The 24,573-nt window shown below is 40.5% G+C and overlaps 1 protein-coding gene across 2 annotated transcripts in view; it reads left to right on the forward strand.

Moving 5' to 3' along the window:
- The window catches only part of pigo (phosphatidylinositol glycan anchor biosynthesis, class O), a 35,311-nt gene extending 12,201 nt beyond the window's left edge, over positions 1 to 23,110 (forward strand). The window contains exons 6-10 of one of the 2 annotated variants that reach the window (XR_013498694.1): positions 2,764 to 4,372; positions 9,900 to 10,103; positions 16,943 to 17,147; positions 20,134 to 20,204; positions 22,356 to 23,110. Coding sequence is in view for 1 of the 2 variants with exons in the window: in XM_078219480.1 (XP_078075606.1) it covers positions 2,764 to 4,372; positions 9,900 to 10,103; positions 16,960 to 17,147; positions 20,134 to 20,204; positions 22,356 to 22,485 (2,202 nt within the window). In the remaining variant the exon portion in view is untranslated. The remainder of the gene's footprint in view (positions 1 to 2,763; positions 4,373 to 9,899; positions 10,104 to 16,942; positions 17,148 to 20,133; positions 20,205 to 22,355) is intronic. The other variant, XM_078219480.1, reaches the window with a different exon arrangement.
- The last annotated feature ends 1,463 nt before the right edge of the window (positions 23,111 to 24,573 follow it).

The following is a 24,573-nucleotide window of genomic DNA, read 5'->3' on the forward strand; positions in this document are numbered from 1 at the left end:
TGTGCAGGAAGGTTTAACCTTTGAAGAAGCAACAAGGAGGGAAGGTAGCACATTTGTTGTAGTCTACAAGCCCACGTGTCAAAACTGGTTTGAGAAGTCAAAGCCCATGGAATCCAAAGAAATGTGCCAAATTGGATCCAAAATAGTTAAGTTGCAGGAAGCAAAGAATAATAGTAAACATAGAAACATAGAAGATAGGAGCAGGAGGAGGCCATTTGACCCTTCGAGCCAGCTCAGCCATTCATTGCTGATGATCCATTCATTACATGGCTGATCATCCAACTCAATAGCCCAATCCTGCTTTCTCCCCATAACCTTTGATCCCATTTGCCCCAAGTGCTATATCTAGCACTTTGAATACTTTCAATGTTTTGGCATCGACTACTTCCTGTGGGAATGAATTCCACAGGCTCACCACTCTTTGGGTGAAGAAATGTCTCTTATCTCCATTCTAAATGGTCTACCCTGTATCCTCAGACTGTGACGCCTGGTTCTGGACACACCCACCATAGGGAACATTCTTCCTGCACCTATCCTGTCTAGTCCTGATAGAATTTTATATGTCTCTATGGGATCCCCCACCCCCTTTCGTCTGAACTCCAGTGAAAACAATCCTAACCTAGTCAATCTCTCCTCATACATTAGTCCCGCCATCCCTGGAATCAGCCCGGTAAACCTTTGCTGCACTCCCTCAAGAGCAAGAACATCCTTTCTCAGAAAAGGAGACCAAAACTGCACACAATATTCTAGGTGTGGCCTCACCAAGGTCCTGTATAATTACAGCAACACATCCTTGCCCCTGTATTCGAAACCTTTTGCAATGAAGGCCAACATACCATTTGCCGCCTTTACCGCTTGTTGCACCTGCATGCTTACCTTCAGTGACTGGTGCACAAGGACACCCAGGTCCCCGCTGCACACTCCCCTCTCCCAATTTACAGCCATTCAGGTAGTAATCTGCCGCCTTGTTTTTGCTTCCAAAGTGTAGACAGGTAGTAATTTTTGTGTTTAGAAGGCTGTGTCTGTTTTCACAGAACTTAATACAATGTCCTTCATTTTTTGCAGTATATAATCAGAGAGGAATGAATTTGGAGCTAAAATTGTTTGTGTGGCTAATAGTATAGGAAAGCTGTTGACTGCGGGAAGATAATATTGGACTGGTCAGGTAGACAGAAAATGGCAAATGAAATTCAATTCAATAATTTGTGAGACAGTGCTTTTAGGGAAGGCATACAAGGCAAAGGAACACACAAATGTTAGGACACAGAAGTGTCGAGGAACAGAGGACTTGGAATACATATCTGACCCCTGAAGGTAGCAGGAAAGTGGGATGAGGTTGGAAACTATCTTTCAGCTGGCACAGATATGAATAGCTTCCATCTTGGGCTGTAAATTTCTTATATGATGTACCAATTGTGCATGGTGCTTGTGAAAGATATATCCATATTGCAAACTGATCGCCCCATTAGATGATTGGATCAAACAAACTTTTCAGATAAAGGGATGAAGCCTTCAATTTTTGGTCATTGATCAATTATGGTACTTAAAACATTTTCATTCTGAAAAAGAAAGCTTTTTCATTTTCCTTCCTATGTTGCTACATGCAAAACTTTGTATAATTTTGTAGTAATTCTTTTCTGTGCACATTGTATGCCACCCCTTCCATTGTGATCTATGTACAGTTCTATAGGACTCACAGGAAGATCTGGAACTCTTTGAGTTGAGGACTACTATTGTCTTTGGCCAGGATAAGGCAAGTCAAGGTCCACTTTTTCTAAGATGAAGCAGTCCTCCTTAGTGAAGTGTAATCCTTCAAAGTGGTATTTAAACTGACATAGTCCACCAGGCATCCTATATTGCAAGAAGTTGTGGGCTTGCATTTGTACCGTTTCCCCACCACTAATTTCCGCTTATGGCAATTGTTCCAGGGCTATTACAAAACTTTGTGATGCCGTACCCGATTAGGCATCATGTCCATATCTGGATTCCATCTTCCCCTGATATCCAAAAGCATCCTTTACAATACTATAAACTGGCAATCACGAATGATTATCATGACTACTTCTGTTTCTTTTTCTTCTCAATCCCCAGAAGTGGTGAGGACAATTGCAATATCCAATTGTCAAACCTATAGCTAACTGATTGGAAGGCCCATTACTTAGCCATTCAACAAGGAGTGCGGTAATGTCAGAATAATTTTCTCGGAATTAAATTGCTGTTTTTAAATTAAATAGTGGCCTATAGTTTAGCACCTTTTTAGACTAGTTTTTGGCAGCATTTTAGAAGCTGACTTATTCTAGGCATATAATTGTTGGTAAAATACTAGTAAAATGCAGGAGAGTTTTTTTTTTGAATAAACCAAAAAATGCTTCTGACTGACATTTGACACTGGTATATGTGCATATATATTATATATTTATAATGTGTGTGTATATCTCCATCTTGTAGATGAGATATTAATCCAAGCCCCCATCTCCCTGTTTGGGTGGGTGTAAAAGATCCCATGGCACTATTTCAAAGAAGAGTAGAGGAGTTATCCCTGGTGTCCTGGCCAATATTTATTCCTCAATCAGTATCACAAAAACAGATTTAGTTGTTATCACTTTGCTGTTTGTGGGAGTTTGCTGTGCATTTCCTACATTACAACTATGACTACACTTCAAAAGTACTTCAAGGCTATAGAGTGCTTGGAGACATTTGGTGATTGTGAAAAGCGTTTTGTGAATGGAAGTCTTTTTTTCACCATCTTATGTTGTTGTATAGGTGAATCGATTTTTGGAATCCTACTCTTATGCTGCCAGCGATCTACCTGTGACAAAGCTGAAATATCTGAAGGAATTGTTTTCCGCTGCAATGGCTGAATATAATGACCTGATTACAAACATGCAGATTTCTGGAAAAGTTGTTCCTGACCAAGATTTTCACTCAAGGTTTCAAAAGCTATTAACCTCGCAGCAACGCTACTTGAGAGAGACCAAGGAAATTTGTCGAGAATCATGGGCACGATTCAACCCCATACACATGCTTTGTGGTATTTTACTTCTGGCAGCAACCTGTATACAATGTTTTCTGGTATCTGAAACTGCAGCAACATTTGAATCTTTGTACACACAGCTTCTTTTGTATCCAGTTGTCTGGGGTCTGACTGCAGGATTAACAGTTTACATCTGGATGCTGACATCTGACGTTTTGGTGGAACCTCTGATAATATGTTTCTGGGTAGCTATTGGGTCTCATGTGAGCTTTCATTGGAACTTCTGGAGAGCGAGACTCGATAATGATCGTATTGTAAATAAATTGATCCAAAGCTCCAATGCTGGTATTCAGCAGAAGTGGAAAAGTTGGTTGAAGTTCCTTGTACCTTTGGGAATTCTCCTATTACGGTGCCTAGCTATGTTTTCCAATAGCTTTGTAGTAACTGAAGGGCAAGTGGTATCATTCCTTCTGAAATCTATTGTAACTGTTACCATCTTGAATCTAAAATGGAATGGAAAACTTACCAGTTATTATTTGAATGCACCATTTGTACCAGAGATGCAAAAAAATTCTGGTTCTATTTCATACAAACGGGAATCATTTTACTTAATTGGGTTACTGGTGGCCTTCCTGCTCTGCATTCTTTTGTCCAGCAACTTTTATAACTGTCGTGAAGAACTTGCAGACTGTGAGCCCTCCACTTTCCTGAAACCTTTGTCAAGGTTAAATAATAGTCAACAAAGGAACTTCCATTATATTCTGTCAGTATCATCACTTGCAGCCTTGGTCTACCTCATACGAAAATGGTTCCTTCATTATGGGAACCTCAACAGTTCACACTTTGTTGTGTTTTTTGTACGTTTGGGTTTCCCGTTTATTGTATTTTGTTTATGCTGCTATTGGGCTGTAAATGCTGCTCCAGAAGAAACCTCCATTAAACTTCAGGAACTGACAAAGAAGATAGCAGTCGTAGTCCCAGGAATTGTCTTTGTGCTGGTAATGACAGGCTTCCTTATTGTCCTGTGGAATCCGATCACTGTGTTTGTAAAAGACAGCAGACAGTCTGATGAAACTCGAGCCCCTTCCTACAAAGGCTCTCCTGAAATGGAAGATGACTCTCTCTATGTAGTCCCACTGATATACCGTAAGATGCAGCGATCAATGAACATACATTTTAATGACAACCAAATGAAGACTCGGACAGTGGCTGCTTATGGCTTGGGAACTGTGTATTCTGCTGCACTTCTTATTGTTCTTGCCCTTTTGACATTGTTACTTATTATGTTGCATAATGAGAGAATATCACTGGCTTTCCTGCTGCTATTCTTGGAGGGATTTTCTTTCCTTGAGATACACGGTACAGCAAGAAACCTTTCATTACGGTCCGATAACATTGGTACGTAGTTGGTTCAACTGATGTGTCATTAGAGACACTTGTTGAGAAAACGATAGTACTTTTTGATCGCATTTTCCAGGGTTTATAAAAACATTTTATTTTATTGATCTAATTTAACTTCACTGAAATATTGTTATATTTTATACTTGAGCAGAATCCTCAATATTTTATATCTCAGCTGAGTATGTGCTCAAGCATGCAAAATTTAGAACCAATCCAAAGAGGTTTCACAGCCAAATGCAAAGTAATCAAGGTGTCTTAATTCAGGAAAGATGTTCCACCCATGAAAGGGGGAAAAAAAGATTGAGACAAAAGCAGGGATAAGAGACTTCAATCATAGGGACAGACTAGACAAAGTTGAGTACATAGTTTCAGTAATCAATGGCACGGTGGCACGGTGGTTAGCACTGCTGCCTCACAGGGCCAGGGACCTGGGGTCAATTCCCGGCTTGGGCCACTGTCTGTGCAGAGTCTGTGCTTTTTCCCCGTGTCTGCGTGGTTTTCTCCGTGTGCTCTGGTTTCCTCCCACAGTCCGAAAGACGTGCTGGTTAGGTGGATTGGCCATGCTAAATTCTTCCTCCGTGTACCAGAACAGGCACCGGAGTGTGGCGACGAGGGGATTTTCACGGTAATTTCACTGCAAGCCTACTTGTGATGAATAAATAAACTTTACATTTAAATTAGCATTTAGAAAACATAAGTTTATAACCACCAAAATGAAGAAAAAAGTTAGGAGACTTTTAGGTCAATGCTTGTTAGTACATGGCATGCCCTAGCAGAAAACAGTATTTGAAGTAAGACCATAAGACATAGGAGCGGAAGTAAGGCCATTCGGCCCATCGAGTCCACTCCACCATTCAATCATGGTTGATTTCAACTCCATTTACCCGCTCTCTCCCCATAGCCCTTAATTCCTCGAGAAATCAAGAATTTATCAATTTCTGTCTTGAAGACGCTCAACGTCTCGGCCTCCACAGCCCTCTGTGGCAATGAATTCCACAGACCCACCACCCTCTGGCTGAAGAAATTTCTCCTCATCTCTGTTCTAAAGTGACTCCCTTTTATTCTAAGGCTGTGCCCCCGCGTCCTAGTCTCCCCTGTTAATGGAAACAACTTCCCTACGTCCATCCTATCTAAGCCGTTCATTATCTTGTAAGTTTCTATCAGATCTCCCCTCAACCTCCTAAACTCCAATGAATATAATCCCACGATCCTCAGACGTTCATCGTATGTCAGGCCTACCATTCCTGGGATCATCCGTGTGAATCTCCGCTGGACCCGCTCCAGTGCCAGTATGTCCTTCCTGAGGTGTGGGGCCCAAAATTGCTCACAGTACTCCAAATGGGGCCTAACCAGTGCTTTATAAAGCCTCAGAAGTACATCCCTGCTTTTGTATTCCAAGCCTCTTGAGATAAATGAATCATATCATTTTTAAAAAGCAAGACAATTAGTATTTGGGATAGAAAAAATGTAAATGATATGGAACTAAGTAGTTAGCTCTTACAAAGAGCAGATGCAAACATGAGTTGGTGCTTCACTTTCAGCGCTGAAGAGGATTCCTATGGACTTAAAAGGTTGACTCTGTTTCTCTCTCCACAGATACCAGATCTGCTGAGGTTTTCCAGCATTTTCTGTTTTTATTTCAGATTTTCAGCATCCACAGTATTTGCTTTTATTTTATTACAAACTTGGGGTGAAGGGCTACAAAAGCACCATATTACCGATACTGGAATTCTGAAATAAAACTGAAAATATTCTGGTCAGGCAGCATTATTGGAGAGATGAACACTTCATCTGAACTGGAAAAAGTTGGGGATGTGACAGGTTTTAAAAAGTACAAAAGCAGGATGAGATGGTGGAAGATCAAAATGGTGATGGGGTGGAAGGCAGACGAGTAAATAAGACAAAAGGGATCATAGTGCCAAGAGGATGAAGGTGGTAATGGGGCAAGTAAAAAAACAAAAGTTGCAACCAAAAGAGAAAATGCTGGAAAATCTCAGCAGGTCTGGCAGCATCTGTAAGGAGAGGAAAGAGCTGATGTTTTGAGTCCAGATGACCCTTTGTCAAAGCTGCAAAAGATGCATCTCGAGGTGTAAACAGGAAGTTCAGAATCATCTCCATAGCTGGCATCTGGAAAAACAATGAAGCAGAGATTATGATCTGAAATTGTTGGAATCATTGTTGAATTCAGAGAAGACTGTAAGGTGTTTAATTAAAAATGCTATTTCTCCAGCTTATATTGTGGAGGTGTAGGAGACCAAGGACAGAGAAATTGGGGTGGGAAGGAGAATTAACATGACAGGTAACTGGGAGCTCAGAGTCAAGCTTGTGGACTGAACAGAATTGTTCTGCAATTAGTTACCCAATCTGTGCTTGGTCTTCCAATATAGAGGAGACCATGTTGTGAGCAACAAATGCACTATACTAAATTGTAAGAAGTACAAGTAAATTGCTGCTTCACCTGGAACTGAGTATTTGGAACCCTGGACAGCAGGAGGGGAGGAATTAAAAAGACGAGGCATGGTATCTCATGTGCTTGCATGGGATGATAATGTGGAAAAGGAATGTGATGTGGTTGAAGAGTGGATGAAGTTGTCATGGACAGAACGGTCCCTTCGGAATGTAGAAAATGGAGAGGAAGATGTGTTTGATGGTAGCATCATGCCGAAGGTGATGAAAATGGCAGAGGATCTGTTGAATGTGAAGGCAAGGATGAGGGGAACCTTATTTTGGTTCTGAAAGGGAGGTGGGGGGCGGGGGGGAGGGATGAGAACAGAAGTTCTGGAATTGAATGACATGGCCTTGGGCCATGCTAACAGTGGAGGGAACTGCTCAGCTGACAGAAATGGAAGGAAGCATTGGCTAGTGGTATTGCCAGAACGACAGAGAAACTTGAGAATGGAATAGAGTCTTATAGGAATTGGAGTGAAGAAAATGTAGTCTAGTTAGCTGAGAGTGGGGTTTTAGTAGATATTGTTCGGTAGACTTTCCCCAGAAATGGATACAGAAATTGAGGAAGGGAAGAGGTGAAGATGGAACATAAGAAGGTGAGGAAAGGGTGAAATTGGAAGCAGAGTAAATTCAATTTTCAGTTTGGAGTGAGAGCTGGAAATAGCATCAATTAAAGTTGCCAGTGTACTGGCGAAAGCAGTGAAGGTTTGAACGTATGTACATGGGAACAAAGAATGTTCCACATTTCCAAGAAAAGATGTGCATTGCTATAACCCATATGGATTCCTGTGGGAAGACCTTTTGTTTGGAGGAAGTGTGTGAAGTCAAAGGTTAAGTTGTTCACAAGTTGAAGCACACGTTCTAGGGAGAGGAGGTTGATTGTCAATGGGGACTTGGGGGGGCCACTAATCAAGAAAAAAGCAGAAACTTCTCAAGCTATCCAGCTGGGAAATGAAAGTATAGAGGGACTGGATGTCCATGGTGAAATGGAGACAAACAGGGCCAGAGAATTGGAAAATGAGTGGTGGATGGCATCGTAAGAATCATGGATGTCTTTGGAAGAAACTGGGCAAGGGAGAAAAAATAGGAAGAAATTAGTTTCTTGGAGCAAGAACAAGGCTGAAATGCCAGGTTTATTGGGGCAATCCTGTTTATGGATCTTGGGAAAGAAATTGAAGCAGGCTCTGTGTGTTGAGGGATGATAAGGTTAGAGGCAATGAGAATAACTGAGGAGATGAGGTCAGTCACAGACTTGGAAATTATGGCTTAATGCTCACTGGTGGGGTCACAAATTACAGGAAGTTCAGAGGAGGTGTTGCAGAGAATTGACATTCGGTTACACAAGTTCGAGGTCAGTTTGTCAAACAACAAGAATGCCATGTGAAATTGAATCTGAGAAAATAATTCTGTAAGTTCAAAGGGAGATAGGTTAGAGTGAGTCAGGCGAGCAGAGAAAATGAAACAATCAATGTCACCCCAACAGTTCTCAGTGAAAAATTTAGAGGAGGTTGTGTCCAGGTGGCGTGAGAATTCTGAAGATGGGGAGGAAACAACGACTCACTTTGGGTGGGGTGGGGGAGAAGTGGGTGCAGAGGCAAAGATGACATGCCAAGTTCAATTAATTGAGGTGGGATTGTAAGGGGATGAATCTGAGGCTTTGCTACAGACTTGGTAGTTCAGAATTAGAAAGGAAAAGGCAAGAGGGGATCGTGAAAATTTGGGATGAATGACTGGCTGCTGTGATGTTCTGAAAATTTGGGATGAATGACTCGCTGCTGTGATGTTCTGAAAATTTGGGATGAATGACTCGCTGCTGTGATTTGATTCTTTGAGAATTTTGTTTTTCAATCTGTCCAATTGTGCCTCATCTTTTCCTGGAGATACTGACTGGAATTCCTTTCTATCCTTTACACTTCTGAAGAATGGAACATTTTTCTTTGTTTAAAAGGCATTAAATAAATAAAACTTGAGTACAGCTAGAGTACTGTTCTGCAAGCACTAGTCTCTCTCTTGTACCTCGAGTGGAATGCCACATATTTGTCACTCATAAATGATTGGAGACTCTGAGAAGTAGCACAATAATGCTTGAGCATGAGGCATGTAACAAGAAGGTCCAAATTTGAACCCATATCTCATCAATCTCTTAATATAGAACAAATTTGCCAATCTCTTAACATGTCATCTAGAGGAAGAAAGATTACATGCTGGAGATCCTCAGACTTTTGATGTCAAGCACACTATTGTGCGACTTTGGTCAGGGTTTACAGTCATTTCTACGCGAGTGTTCGGAACAGATAATCTATGTTACTTGTAAGTTTTGTTTAAAACGTTACAATCAAATTTTAGTCTTAAACTGTTCAAAAAACTACTTATTATAAATGTACCTCCTGGTTATGGTATGAAACTGGAAGTCAAAAGTCCGGATTCCTTCTATAAACTGTGTAATTGAATTTCTGGTTATTTGTGGAAAGCACCAGGAATAAAAATGACCATAAAAAGTGACCATGTAAAAATACAGCTGGTTCACTAATGGTTTTATGGAAGGAATCTGTTACCTTTAGTGACTCTTGCCTGGATATGACCCAATTCCACCATATCCTCAGGACAATAAATATTGCACTAACAGTGTCAAAGCTGTGGAGTACTTGTCAGTGCTGTGAAGCACTTTCTGACATCCTGAGATCATGAAAGATGCTATATAAATACACGCCTTTTACCACATACTGAGAACAAAATATCAGCTACTTAAGTTTCTTCCTTTAATTTATTTACCCGGAATTGTTTCTGTAATAGATCCTCAGAAGAGTTGACTGAAATGATGTTTCTTAGACAGATGTAATTTTATGGAAGTGGGTACATTGCATGCATAACTTGTTGCTGAATGTGATGAAAATTCGCTTGTGATGGTTTATGTAGTTCAAACTGATTCACATCATTTTTAAAAAATGTTGGCATTTAAAAATTTCAGTAGATGGCTGACAAATTGTTTTTCAAACTAGTCTTTAGTTAAAATTTGATTTTCACAGGTAACCCAATCATTGTTTGCCACTGACTGTTATTTTTTTCTTTAAAAAAGGTTATTTCTCTGTTCCTTGGTATGCAGTTACAGCCTGGGCCTTTGCGGCTACACAGTTTTTTTATGCCACTGGGCATCAACCTACATTCCCAGCTATCCAATGGAATGCAGCTTTTGTTGGGTTCATTGAAGGGCATAGCACCAATATACTGCCAGCACTATTGGTGGGAATGAACACCTTTGCTTCTCATATTCTGTTTGCAGGTAATTAGTTATTTATTTAATTGCTTCAAAACATTCACAATATTTACCAGCGACTTCCCTTAAATGAACCTGTGCAAAGAAATACTGTGGAGTGGAAAGAATAATTCGACCTGCTATTGTAGTCACAGATGACTTGACCTCTTGTGGATGCCTTTAAAAATCAATCTAATAATTTCCCAAAGTAATTCAAACAGTTCTGCTGTATTAACAATGGTCTCCATGCAACTTAGAATAATAACTAAATGTCATAAGAAAATCTGCTCATTTTTCAAGAAGTGATCAAACATGTAAATTTGAAAGCAATTGTAGCACTTTGTGAACTTCAGTGTTTTTAAAAAGTCCCTCTTCTGCCATTTCTTAAGATGTTGACTCCTTGCTATGATATTATTTCATCAGCTTTGCTACAGCATTGAATGCATTACACTAAAGAATAGTTGAGGCAGAGACCATAAAAGAAAAGCAGATAAATATTTGAAATAGAGGATGACACAAGGCTATGGGAAGAGAGCAGGACAGTGGAGCAGAATTAGGCCACTCGGCCCCTTGAGTCTGCTTTGCCATTCAATCATGACCGATTTTTCTCCTGCCTTATCCCCATAACCCCTGATCCCCTTATCAATCAAGAACCTATCTATTTCTGCCTTAAAGACACTCAATGACCACAGCCTTCTGCGGCAAAGAGTTCCACAGATTCACCACTCTCTGGCTGAAGAAATTCCTCCTCATTTCCGTTTTAAAGATTCATCCCTTCAGCCTGAGGTTGTGCCCTCGGGTTCTAGTTTTTCCTACTAGTGGAAGCATCCTCTCCGCGTCCATTCTATCCAGGCCTCGCAGTACCCTGTAAGTTTCAATAAGGTCCCCCCTCATCCTTCTAAACTCCAACGAGTACAGACCCAGAGTCCTCAACTGTTCCTGATATGACAAGCTCTTCATTCCAGGGATCATTCTTGTGAACCTCCTCTGGACCCTTTCCAAGCCCAGCACATCCTTCCTCAGATACGGGGCCCAAAACTGCTCACAATACTCCAAATGGGGTCTGACCAGAGCCTCATACGTACATTCCTGCTCTTGTATTCTAGCCCACTCGACATGAATGCTAACATTGCATTTGCCTTCCTAACTGCCAACGTTGACCTTAAGAGAATCTTGAACAAGGACTCCCAAGTCCCTTTGTGTTTCTGATTTCCTAAGCATTTTCCCATTTAGAAAATAGTCAATGCCTCCATTCCTCCTTCCAACGTGCATAACCTCACACGTTTCGACATTGTACTCCATCTGCCATTTCTTTGCCCACTCTCCTAACCTATCCAAATCCTTCTGCAGCTCCCCTGCTTCCTCAATACTACCTGTCCCTCTACATATTTTTGTATCACCTGCAAACTTGGCAACAATGCCTTTAGTTCCTTCCTCCAAATTGCTAATGTATATTGTGAAAAGTTGTGGTCCCAGCACTGACCCCTGAGGCACACCACTAATCACCGGCTGCTATCCTGAAAAAGACCCCTTTATCCCCACTCTGCTTTCTGCCAGTCAACCAATCCTCTATCCATGCCAGGATCTTACCCTTAACACCATGGGCGCTTAACTTATTTAACAGTCTCCTATACGGCACCTTGTCAAAGGCCTTCTGGAAATCTAAATAAATCAAATCCACTGGTTCTCCTATATCTAATTTCCTTGTTACCTCCTCAAAGCACTCTTAACAGATTTGTCAGACGTGACTGCGCCTTGACAAAGCCGTGTTGACTCAGTCCTACTTTATCATGCACTTCCAAGTACTCTGCGATCTCATCTTTAATAATGGACTCTAAAATATTGCCAATGACCGAAGTCAGGCTAACCGGCCTATAATTTCCTGTCTGCTGCTTCCTTCCCTTCTTAAACAGCGGTGTTACATTAGTTTCCAGTCCTCTGGTACCCTCCCCGCCTCCAGTGATTCCTGAAAGATCACCACCAATGCCTCCACAATTTTCTCAGCTATCTCTTTTAGAAGTTAGGAGTATAGCAGCATTTCTATTCCCTATTGGTGGATGGTGAGGACAATATCTGCTCCTCCGCTTTCCTCATTGACTTAGCTGAGATCAGCTAACATAGTACACATCAGAATACAAATTTGAGACCACCTTTATTTTTATACCTTATCTACTTACTGCTTTAATCAGCTAAAGCAACCAGAGCTTTGAACAGATAATTTTCCATTCTTTGAGTAATGGGGGCTCAGAGCTGGAGAGAAATGGAAAAATGTGACACTTGCCAACAATATAAAGGAACATTGAAAGTTTAATTCCTACTAAGTTCATGCCCTATAAATAATTATACTGCAGCTGTTTTGTACTTGAGGCTGCCTTTTGCTCATTGCCTCTTCAACCATCTACTTTATCTCCCCTTTGAGGTGTTTTTCTCTTTCTATATTATTTTCAATAATCTTGTGTTGGTGATCATAGACAGCTTTAAGTAAACTGCCTTGGCACAAAAGTGAGAGGCTTAGTTCTTCTTCTCCTTCTCCAAGGTATACTTACTTGCTGCAGAGAGGTAACCCATTATAAATGATTGACTAAAAAGTAATTAGAAATGTAGAAAATAGAAGCAAGAGTAGCTATTTGGCCCTTAGAGCCTGCTCTGCTATCCAACACTATCATGGACATCTCAACACCATACCCCTTTACATCTTTAGATTCTAGAAATCTACCTGTCTCTTCCCTTCTTAAATATATTCAGTGATTTGGCCTCCACAGCCTTCTGTGGCAGAGAATTCCATAGGTTCACTACTCTCTGAGTGAAGAAACGTCTCCCCACCTCGGTCCAAAATGGCCTACCCTGCATCGAGAGACTGTAACCACTTGTTCTAGGACCGCCCCACCCCACCCAGAGGAAGCAACACTCTGGCAACCAGCCTGTCCAGTCTTGTTGGAATTTATGTTTCAATTAAAACCCCTCTCATTCTTCTAAATTTCAGTGAATACTGTCCCAATTAACCTAATCGCACCTTATACGACAATCCTGCCATCCCAGGAATCAGTCTGGTCAGACTTCGCTGCACTGCCTCTATGGCAAGTATATCCTTCTTAGATAAAGAGACCAAAACTGCACACGATACTCCAAGTGTGGTCTCACCAAGACCTTGTACAGCTAAAATAAACCATTCTTGCTCCTATACGCACGTCTCTTACAGCAAAGGCCAACATACCATTTGCATTCCAAACTGCTTGCTGTACCTGCATGCTTGCTTTCGGTGACCGGTTTACAAGGACACCCAGGTATGTAAATATTTCCCAATCTATCGCCATTTAAATAATACCCTGCCATCTGAAGTGGATAACTTCACATTTATCTACATTATACTGCATCTGCCACATATTTTCCCACTCACTCCACTTCTCTAAATCACCTTGAAGCCTCTTAACATTCCCCTCACCACTCATCTGCCCATCAAGTTTTGTCATCAGCAAACATGAAAATAGTACTTTTGGTCTCATCCAAATCATTGATATAATTTGTGAATAGCTGGGGCCAAATTCTATTAGAATCTATAGCTGATACAGTAAATTGCCCAAGTGCTCTGAAATTTGAATGTGAGATCACAAATATAGTAAGAGGAATTATACTAAGTTGTATCCATTTGTAACTGGTTCATCTCCGTACATCATCTGAACTTAAACTGCTGCAACTCAAATCATGTTTGGTCAGGCTACCAAATAGTGTTAGTTATGGTTTTACCAATACATTATTCTCCCAGTGTGTTGTTTTCTGGAGTAAGAATAAATGTGTGACAGATAGTCAGGGGAAGAATAGGCCCTGATTTTGTTTGTTGTAATGGGACAGACACGGTCAGGCATGCCTAGCCCGTTTTTATTTTTAGAATTCTTACATGACATATTTCTAATTATGCAAACTGTCATAAAGTCTGAGAGAAAACTGGAACTTGAATCTGAGTGAACAGGGCAAGCAACAATATATCCCCTTAAAGAATCAGATTGAGGATTGTGAAATAAACAGTGCACAGACTGAGAAGGAAGTGCCAGAGGACTGGAGAGTGGCGAATGTTGTTCCTCTGTTTAAGAAAGGGAATAGAAATGACCCTGGTAATTATAGACCGGTTAGTCTCACTTCGGTGGTTGGTAAATTGATGGAAAAGGTCCTTAGGGATGGGATTTGCGACCATTTAGAAAGATGCGGATTAATCCGGGATAGTCAGCACGGATTCGTGAAGGGCAAGTCGTGCCTCACAAATTTGATTGAATTTTTTGAGGAGTTAACTAAGTGTGTTGATGAAGGTAGGGCAGTTGATGTCATATACATGGATTTTAGTAAGGCGTTTGATAAGGTCCCCCATGGTCAGCTTATGATGAAAGTAAGGAGGTGTGGGATAGAGGGAAAGTTGGCCGATTGGATAGGTAACTGGCTATCTGATCGAAGACAGAGGGTGGTGGTGGATGGAAAATTTTCGGACTGGAGGCAGGTTGCTAGTGGAGTGCCACAGGGATCAGTGCTTGGTCCTCTGCTCTTTGTGATTTTTATTAATGACTTAGAGGAGGGGGCTGAAGGGTGGATCAGTAAATTTGCTGATGACACCAAGATTGGTGGAGTAGTGGATGAGGTGGAGGGCTGTTGTAGGCTGCAAAGAGACATAGATAGGATGCAAAGCTGGGCTGAAAAATGGCAAATGGAGTTTAACCCTGATAAATGTGAGGTGATTCATTTTGGTAGGACTAATTTAAATATGGATTACAGGGTCAAAGGTAGGGTTCTGAAGACTGTGGAGGAACAGAGAGATCTTGGGGTCCATATCCACAGATCTCTAAAGGTTGCCACTCAAGTGGATAGAGCTGTGAAGAAGGCCTATAGTGTGTTAGCTTTTATTAACAGAGGGTTGGAGTTTAAGAGCCGTGGGGTTATGCTACAACTGTACAGGACCTTGGTGAGACCACATTTGGAATATTGTGTGCAGTTCTGGTCACCTCACTATAAGAAGGATGTGGAAGTGCTGGAAAGAGTGCAGAGGAGATTTACCAGGATGCTGCCTGGTTTGGAGGGTAGGTCTTATGAGGAAAGGTTGCGGGAGCTAGGGCTGTTCTCTCTGGAGCGGATGAGGGGAGACTTAATAGAGGTTTATAAAATGATGAAGGGGATAGATAGAGTGAACGTTCAAAGACTATTTCCTCGGGTGGATGGAGCTATTACAAGGGGGTCATAACTATAGGGTTCATGGTGGGAGATATAGGAAGGATATCAGAGGTGGTTCTTTACGCAGAGAGTGGTTGGGGTGTGGAATGGACTGCCTGCAGTGATAGTGGAGTCAGACACTTTAGGAACATTTAAGCGGTTATTGGATAGGCACATGGAGCACACCAGGATGATAGGGAGTGGGATAGCTTGATCTTGGTTTCAGATAAAGCTCGGCACAACATCGTGGGCCGAAGGGCCTGTTCTGTGCTGTACTGTTCTATGTTCTATGAAGTCCAAATCAATGTGGGTGAATTCCATCTCAAATCAGGTACAGAAAGAAACAGAAGAGGAAAGTAAGATTGGATAGAGTGAAAGGAAAAATGAAAACAAGAAGTTTTACTTTTTAAAATATTTCCCACAGTCAATCCAAAGGAATGAGATTGCATGATGTAATGATGCATTCTCAGTGCCAAGACCGGTTGATTGGCAGTAATTACTAATCATCATGTTAAAATGATCCTTACACTTGAAATGACAAGGCATTATTATGTGGAGAGTTTAGTTAGTACCAATCATCAAATGTGGCAACTTTATAGCATTCAATTCATGTCAACAGTGAGGCAGATTGCCACTTAAACTAATTTCTTTTTGCCTGAAGTCACTGTACCATTTGTGCATAAATAAAGGCGAGTGCCATGAGCTTCACCTTTACTTAGACATAAAATCTGGCCTAATAAAGTTGAGCATGAAGGAATTGGTAAATTTGTTACCCACTGTGTATTTGAGGCATACTGACTAGATTTGATTCTTGGCCTGTTGTGAGTGAATTAGTTGATTTTAATTACGGAATAGCCCATTCAGCCCACCAAGTTTACCCAACTGTTTCAAAGAGTGATTTGGTTAGTCCCACTCACCTGCTTATTCTCCATGTTTCTGCTTTTTTTTATCCTTCAAGTATTTATCTAATTCCTTTTTGAAGGCTACAATGGAAACGGTATTCACTACCCTAGAGGACAGTGCATTCCAAATCCTAACCATATTAGTTGCTTAAAAGACTTTTCTTCACGCCATCTCTGGTTCTTTTACCAATTAGGTTAAATCTGTGCCCTCTGGTTACCAACCCTCCAGCCTTTAGAAACAGTTTCTCTTTACTCATTCTTTCTAAACCCTTCAAGATTTAAAGCTGCATCACATCTCCTCTTAGCTTTCTTGCTTGAAGGAGAATAAACCCAATCTATCCATGTGAGTATAATCCTTCATCTCTGAAACCACTCTGGTAAATCTCTTCTGTACCCACTCCAAAGCTTTCATATCCTTCCTAAAATGTGGTGCCCTCAACTGAACACAATCCTTCAGCTGGGTCAAACTCTCAGTTTAGCATCACTTTCTGGCTTCTGTACTCTGTGCCTGAAAATGAATGAATGATGTTCCAGAGGGCTGTGGAACCATACCCCACTCTCGGTTACCATCTCTAGGAGTGATAAAAAGGAAGCAAAATTATAGAAAGCTACCTATGGTATACTGCATATCATGTAATTGTATTTGCTTATTACCAGCTTCTTGGGCAACTGAGTTACTAGGTGTGCATTTATGTGAGAGAAATGCCGGCTAAAAGCACATTAAGAGTATCAGGCTTGCAATAAATGCATTGAAACTTTTAACTGACTTTTCAGTTATATTCTTGAGGTAGTTGGATCCCCCCTGTTGCTGCTTTGGCCATTTGTACGTGAAATGAAAAACTCTCAAAACAAGAACATCAAAAAGGAATCTGGAGATGAGGATCCAATGATGGAAATGAGGTTACGAGAAAATCCTCAGATGTTTTCTGTCGCCATGCTGCAACTGGGAATGCGCTACTTATTTGTCTACGGTGTGCAGGTACTTTATGTTGTCAGTTCAATACAAAAGTAACTGAATTATTGTAATTTTGCAGTTGTGCTGTCAGTAAACAACGAATTAGCCACAGTGACACAACATTTGATGAACAACATAATGTATATCAGATTGCAGATATTTAAAATGTAACCATTGAGCTGAGCATTCTCTACTACGGGAGTATTCAGTCCTGCTTATAAGTGACATCTGACCACAGTAATTTGGATAATTGTTAACTTCCGTCTGAGATAAGCAAGCTACTAAGGAGTGTTCGAGAATGCAGCTCATCACTTTTTAATGTGGAAAAAATGCAGGTGTGGAGGAAAGAACAAGTCTGAAGCCAGTCTGTACTTTGAGAGATTTATTTCCAAACCTGCAGAGCAAAGACACAGACTCTCCTAATTCCCCCAAAGGTGTGAACATCTTTTTATACTCTTGAAATGGAGCCTTAATACTTCCCAATTGGGGACAGCTGCTCTTGATTACCAACTTAAAGGCATGTGTTCTGTTACAGCACAATTTCAACATTAACAGATTCCCTTTTGTTTTATAGGAAAATATAACAAATGCATTTTCTTTGCAGACCAAAAAAACTGGAGACAGAAATATGTCATGCATTTTCAGAACTCTCATCCTGAGTCCTCCCTCTTCTAATCCCCCCAATATTTTTTCACTACAAGCAATTTTTTTGGTGAAACAATCTGATGGCTTATTTCAAGCCATTGGAGCTTAGAGATTGCCTTTTTCTCCACTATTTCATAGAATCCCTACAGTACAGAAGGAGGCCATTCGGCCCATCGAGTCTGTACCAACCGCAATCCCACCCAGGCTCTATTCCCATAACCCCACACATTTACCCTGCTAATCCCCCTGACACTAAAGTCAGTTTATCATGGCCAACCAACCTAACCTGCACATCGTTGGACTGTGGGAGGAAACCGCCGCAGACACGGGGAGAAAGTGAAAGCTCCACACAGACAGTGACCCGAGGCCGGAATTGAACCTGGGCCTCTGGCACTGAGGCAGCAGTGCTAACTACTGTGTCACCGTGCCGCCCAAAACTTTAGACTTGCACAATCAATTCACAATCTTTTTTCACTGGAGCTCTTTGTGGATTGTATGTTATCCCAAAGGGCTTGATTGTCAATGTAACATTCTATTGGGACATTTTTTTTGTCATTTTCTCCATGTAATATTTCCCCTAATATTTTAGGTAAAATGAATGCCTCTACTAGTGAGAGAGTCTCTATAGCAGGGTGCTTTTTACTACTCACGTTATTTTCTTGGCTTCCCAAGCCAAGAGGTAACATTTCCCATTTTCACTGACAAATATTGTAAAACCCATGGCACTTGAAAAACCATCAAGAAGGCTTGCTTGAGACATAATCAATTTTATAGTCTTGGGATTGCCCAAAAAGAGAAATTTCAGGAAAAGGATACAAAAGTCTGAGGTTACATACCAACTGACTCAACAACAGCTTCTTCCCTGCTGCCATACCTTTTATTAAGTTGATCTTTCTCTACACCCTAGCTATGACTGTAACACTAATTCTGCACCCTCTCCTTTCCTTCTCTATGACGGTATGCTTTGTGTAGTGCGTAAGAAACAATACTTTTCACTGTGTACTAATACATGTGACAATAAAGCAAATCAATTTCAGTGCACATTTTTCCATCTTGAATTTTTTTAATGTTTTGTTCATCCATAAGATGTCCTGGGCCTTGGGATGTTTCACTATAGAACTCAGTTCATGAACATCAAAATTTGCAACGAGCCTTCTCTGTGTCCCCAGCCAATTTAATTGTCCATTCAGGCTTCACAGCTGCTCTATTTCATCTTTGGAAACCTCTGCATCTTTATGTGAGGATCTATCTCAACTGACTGCAATAGAGCTAACACTTTCTACACATGATTGCTGGTATAAAGTTAGCTCAAACCCATGTGGTTTTATTTTTGATCCAGTATATTTATGAGTCCCCTGACTCCCAACCTTAAAGTCTATTCTTATCCTGTCAATAACTTTGTTTTGAAACTCACATCCCACATGTAGTCTTCACCTAAAATATTTATTTCCAAGCTTGCAGAGTAACCAGCACCCAGTGTGAACACTTTTTTATGCTCTTGTAATGAAGCCCTAATATTTCCCTGGGTTGGAGACAGCAGTTTTTGAATACCAACTTAAAGCATGTGTTCTGTTGCAGCACAATTCCAATGTTAATGGGGATGGGAGCCTGTGTTTGAGTAACAACATGAGCAAATCTTGAGAACATTATAATGTGTGAAGTGAGTTTGCTGCCTCAAAATCAGTATCATATATCTATTTTTTTTAGTTATGTACTGTCCAATTGGAAGGCAAAAGTTTTTTTCCTGTCTCACTTTTTTATCAGACATGAATGTCATGTGGAAACTGGACAAGCAGCTGGCATTCGTACTAAAATATTAAAAATTGTGATGACTGCATTAGTGACTAGGAGATCTTGCTCTGTAAAAGATGTGTTTGAAGTTTTTTTCCTTCACGTGAACTTCTGGAGTGTAATGTGTGACTAAACCACTGGCCATTGCTGTTCACCAGAGTCCCTGCAAATTCAATAACTTGAATCTAGAGGTGAATAGTAGAGGTGAATGGTGTGAGTTTACAAAAGACGACCTTCTAAAATCTACCAAGGGGAAGAAATGTAAATATTTTTATGACCAATATTGCTGTGAAGATAAAGAGCTTTTAAGTACAGATTGGAAATTTTAAATACAAACTGTTGGGCAGAGCAGTTTTAATTAGAGATGTTTAAACTAACTGACCAAGTGATAAATGCAGATATTACTTGATCCAAATACTGTAAACATCCTTTAAAAGCAGGAAAATCAGGAAATGCTTGTTTAAAAGAAAGGCTGCTTTGCATTTGAAAAAATACATACTTACAATTCGAGATGTTACATGTTCTTTTGACATTTAATGAAAAATTGAATAAGCTGTTTTCTTTCTCTATACAGCTGCTTGCTTCTGTGTGTGCTGCTGCTGTACTGAGGAGACACTTGATGGTGTGGAAGATCTTCGCTCCAAAGTATGTTCTGCATCAATAGTAGTTAACTAATAGCATGAGGAAGCATAGGATTTGAATTACATGACTTAATAAGAATTGATTTTCTTTTAAGGAGCAATATTAATTCCACTAATCGTGTATGAGAAGTTACGGAAAAGGTGATAGATATATCATTGTTTTATCACTGAAAAAATCAAGAATTTAGATGATGTGATTTTTCACATGTAGACAATGAAATAGATTCCTATTACAATGAAGTTGTGCTAAATTTGCTGTCTGTTGTGTGTGAGTACATTATCTGAAAGCATTTTTACAAAAAATATGGAAATTTGTATATAAATCCAGCACCATTTTTTCATACATTTTAAGGACAGGCCTAAATAAATTAATACATTTTACACTTAACAAAGCGGTTCCATTTAGTTACTTCTATCAGTGTAGGTGTAAGATTGTCCTTTTTGAATCTCGTTACTTGCTTCACATGAAGGACAGTCAAACTAAAGAAAAACAGGATATTTTGTGCAACTTACTGCACTTCCCCTGTTGTGATTCTGATATAATTGTTTTCAGTGGTATAATTATATAAGCTACTAAGATTGTTTAATTATGTTTCTAGAAGGACAGTGCTTCGTGGGTGGCACAGTAGTTAGCACTGTTGCCTCACAGCACCAGGGATCCGGGTTCAATTCCGGTCTCGGGTCACTCTGTCAAGTTTGCACATTCTCCCCATGTATTCTTGGGTTTCCTCCAGGTGCTCCGGTTTCCTCCCACAGTCCAAAGATGCATGGGTTAGGTTGATTGGCCATGCTAGTATCAGGGAGATTAGCAGGGTAAATATGTTTGGTTATGGAAATAAGACCTGGGTGGATTGTGGTTGGTGCAGACTCGATGGGCCGAATGGCCTCCTGGACTGTAGGGATTGTATGGATTGTTAGAAATTAAAATTGTGTAGGTTTTAATGATGTATATTCTCACCTTTGTATCAGAATTGGTACGTAATTTGCTTAAATTGACTGTGTAAACTGTTTTTAGACAAAAAGTGAATTAGCATAGCCAGTGATGTACATTTTACTGTAACTGTTGGAGATTAGGTCAGCAGTGAACTGGTGGCTTCACCTTGAAATGTGATGTGAACGATTTACTGAAAGCACGAGAACCTGACAACATCATAAAATTATTTTAATATAGTTAAAATTCAGACCAAAGAAAAACTGTAGGGTAAAAGAAAATGTCAATTGGAAAGAGTGAGTGGAAACAGAAGAGGAGGGTGCAAAAGTTCACTGAGCATTTTCCCCCAAAGATTATTGTGTATGTGTAATATATTATGGAGAGGGAGTGGCATTGTGGTAATGTCACAGGACTAGGAATACAGAGACCCAGACTAATACTGAGAGACATGGGTTCAAATCCCACCATGGCAGCTGGTGGAATTTGAATTCAATGAATTAAATTTGGAATAGAAAATGAGTCACGGTAATGTTGTCATGAAACTATCATTGATGTTGTAGAAACCCATCTGGTTTACTAATGTCCTTTAAGGAAAATTTACCATTCTCACTTGGTCTGGCCTACATGTGTTTCCAGATCCACGGCAATATGGTTGACTTAACTGCCCTCTGAAATGGCTTAGTAAGCTACTCATTTCGGGGACAATTAGGGATGGGCAACAAATGTTGGCCTTGCCAATGATGTCCACGTCTCATCAAAAAATATTATAAATAACATTGCACTGGTAACTTTCCATTGCTTAACCAGCCAGGTTAACCCTATCATTTTGGGCAATAACTTATAAGGTTATCTGGATCCATATGGGAGGATTACTTGCCCGAAGTGACAGGTGTAATCCATCTTAAGCCATCTCTTTTGATTTCATCACCAATGTTGATACTTTCCTTAGATTGGTTAGTCACAAGTCTTGGCTTTGATACTCTCCAAGGTCAGAAAGGTGCCAGTTTATGCTCAGATTATTGATATCTGGTTAATTAATCAAAGGAGGTCAATGCCACGTGGCATACTGCAGTTCTGTGCTTCAGCAAGCTGCTTTTGGACTTGCATCAGTGAAAATTGTTCCCCTTGCATAAGACGTGTGTGCGCGCGTGTCTGTCTCCATCCCTAGCAACAGACTTACCTGTTTATTGTGTTACTTTTTCCCCCCCCCCCTTACCTTCCCAGATTTCTGTTTGAGGCTTTGGGCTTTGTTGTGACAAGTATCTACCTTCTCATCACTTTTTGCTTCATGATACGTGTGGATGTTGGTGTCAACAAATGGTTTAAGGAACTCCTTTTGAAGAAGTCGAGATAGTTATCAACACTATTGCAACAGAAATAGTAGAGACTACTGGAGATGGTGAAAATGGACAGATTGCCAACTAAACTGCATACCAAGAGAAAATTATCCTTAACCTTACTGTACTGTATCTCAGAAGATGCTGCTGTAAAAGAAGCACAATTTACCTTAATGCCTTGTGTAACTATCAAACAAATGCTGAAGTTTAATTGCGCACACTAGTGAAAAAGAGATTTAAACCACTGTGAATGAAAACTGGAACTTCTTCCCATTTCTTACAGTTGACAAATGATTACTTGCAAAATCTATTTGTACGAGATGACTGTGCATTTAACACTACACAGCTTCGTGTTAAGTTCTTAGAGCATCAGCAGAAATGGTACCAATACAAAAGCATGCAGTCTACTATTGTCTTGGGTCTTTGTTTTTTTATATGTAAAGTTGTTCATTGTAAAACAAGAGAAATTTTAAATTACAGTCAATTGTATTACTTCTGATTGTATATTTTGTAACTGTCATCATTTTATTTAGTTATTTAAGGATTGTTCCCATCTTTTGAAATGGAAGGATCTTACCTTACTGTTGGTGTGCGTTTTTCTAGAGTGCCAAATTCTTATTGCTGAGCAGATATAATTACAAAGGTGCAAAACTTTTAACATTAAATGCTAAATTTGAATGTGATTGTTAATGATGGCCCTGATTGTAAACCTGTTAGAGGAATTGCTCTGTTATCATGCAGTCACTTTGTATGACTAAAACCAAGTGCACAGAAGTATTTTGTAGAATCCTTGTAAGCCAAGTACAAATTTCATCAGTTTGAATAAATCACATTCTGTATAAATCACCTAGCAATAGATGCCTCTGTTTTTAAGTGTCAAAGAGGACCATAAAATCCAGGGCAAATAATTTTAAAATGTTTTTATTGAAAATTTTACATTTAACCCAAAAAACAACAAATCCCAAAAATCTGGTACAGTACAGAGTAATCACTATTCTACACAAACGTACTGAAAAGGCCAGCAAATATTCATACAAATGGTTCAAATTAGCAATCATTGCAACCATTGTAGTCGGCAACACCTCTCGAAAGGATACCAGAAAGAGTGAGGGAATCTCAGGATAAATTTGTGAGCAAATGGCCCCATCGTTCCCCCTCCTTTTTGGGGAGCTGCCCCTTTTACTTTGTCCTGACTTAATCCGAGTTTGTTTATTTGGTTTGACCTAAAAAGAGGGCAAACCCTCCTCAGGATAACAGCCACACAATATATGGGACCCCCTATGGGTTAATATGCAACCAACTGGGGCCTAACTCAACATCCCAGTACAAGCAATGACAGGATAACCCAGAAAAATGGGAACACCAGGATACTACCATTGGTACAAGATGTGGCGTGACAGTGTATAGTCTCATATACAGGAACCAGTTTGGTTGAAGTGGTCAAAGATGGCCAGGATGGTGCCCAGTTTGCTGTGGCAGTTTTGCTGGTGGGCGGGCCTACGCTTCGGTGGTGCCGTGGGCATCGAGATGATGGCTGCCACTGTGAGCGATGTTGTGGACGATGGTCTCGGCTCCCTGGCACATAGTCTGGTGCTCACATTGAGGAACTGCAAGACATCATAAAGAGTGTAGATGAAGTGGAAAAAGAATCCTGTCCATTAAGAGGGCAGTTTCAGTCCTTGGAATTCCTGCTGCATGGTATGAGGAACATCCTGGTTGATTCGGGAAGATGAGGCTGGAGAAGAAGTATCTGTGCGTCCAGGCTCCTGGGGGGAACTGGGAATGAATTCCCAGCTGGATTTGAGAACTGGCTGTTGTGCCTACACAACCTGAATTTGAAGGCTGGGCATTTTGAGTTCAATGGACGTAAACAGTCTTTGAGGCTTGGGGTCAGTCGAAGACTCCAACCACTGGTCTTATGTTGTCTTGTCTTTGGTGTTTGTTGGGAAGGGCTGGATGTGGCTGGACAAGATGGGTTATTGCCACCCGTGATGTGGAGATGCCACTCCATCTGACGAAGGAGCAGTGCTCCGAAAGCTTATTGTATTTGCTACCAAATAAACCTGTTGGACTTTAACCTGGTGTTGTGAGACTTCTTACCGTTA

Source organism: Mustelus asterias, chromosome 1, assembly GCF_964213995.1.
Source record: "Mustelus asterias chromosome 1, sMusAst1.hap1.1, whole genome shotgun sequence".
In the NCBI taxonomy this organism is placed as follows: domain Eukaryota; kingdom Metazoa; phylum Chordata; class Chondrichthyes; order Carcharhiniformes; family Triakidae; genus Mustelus; species Mustelus asterias.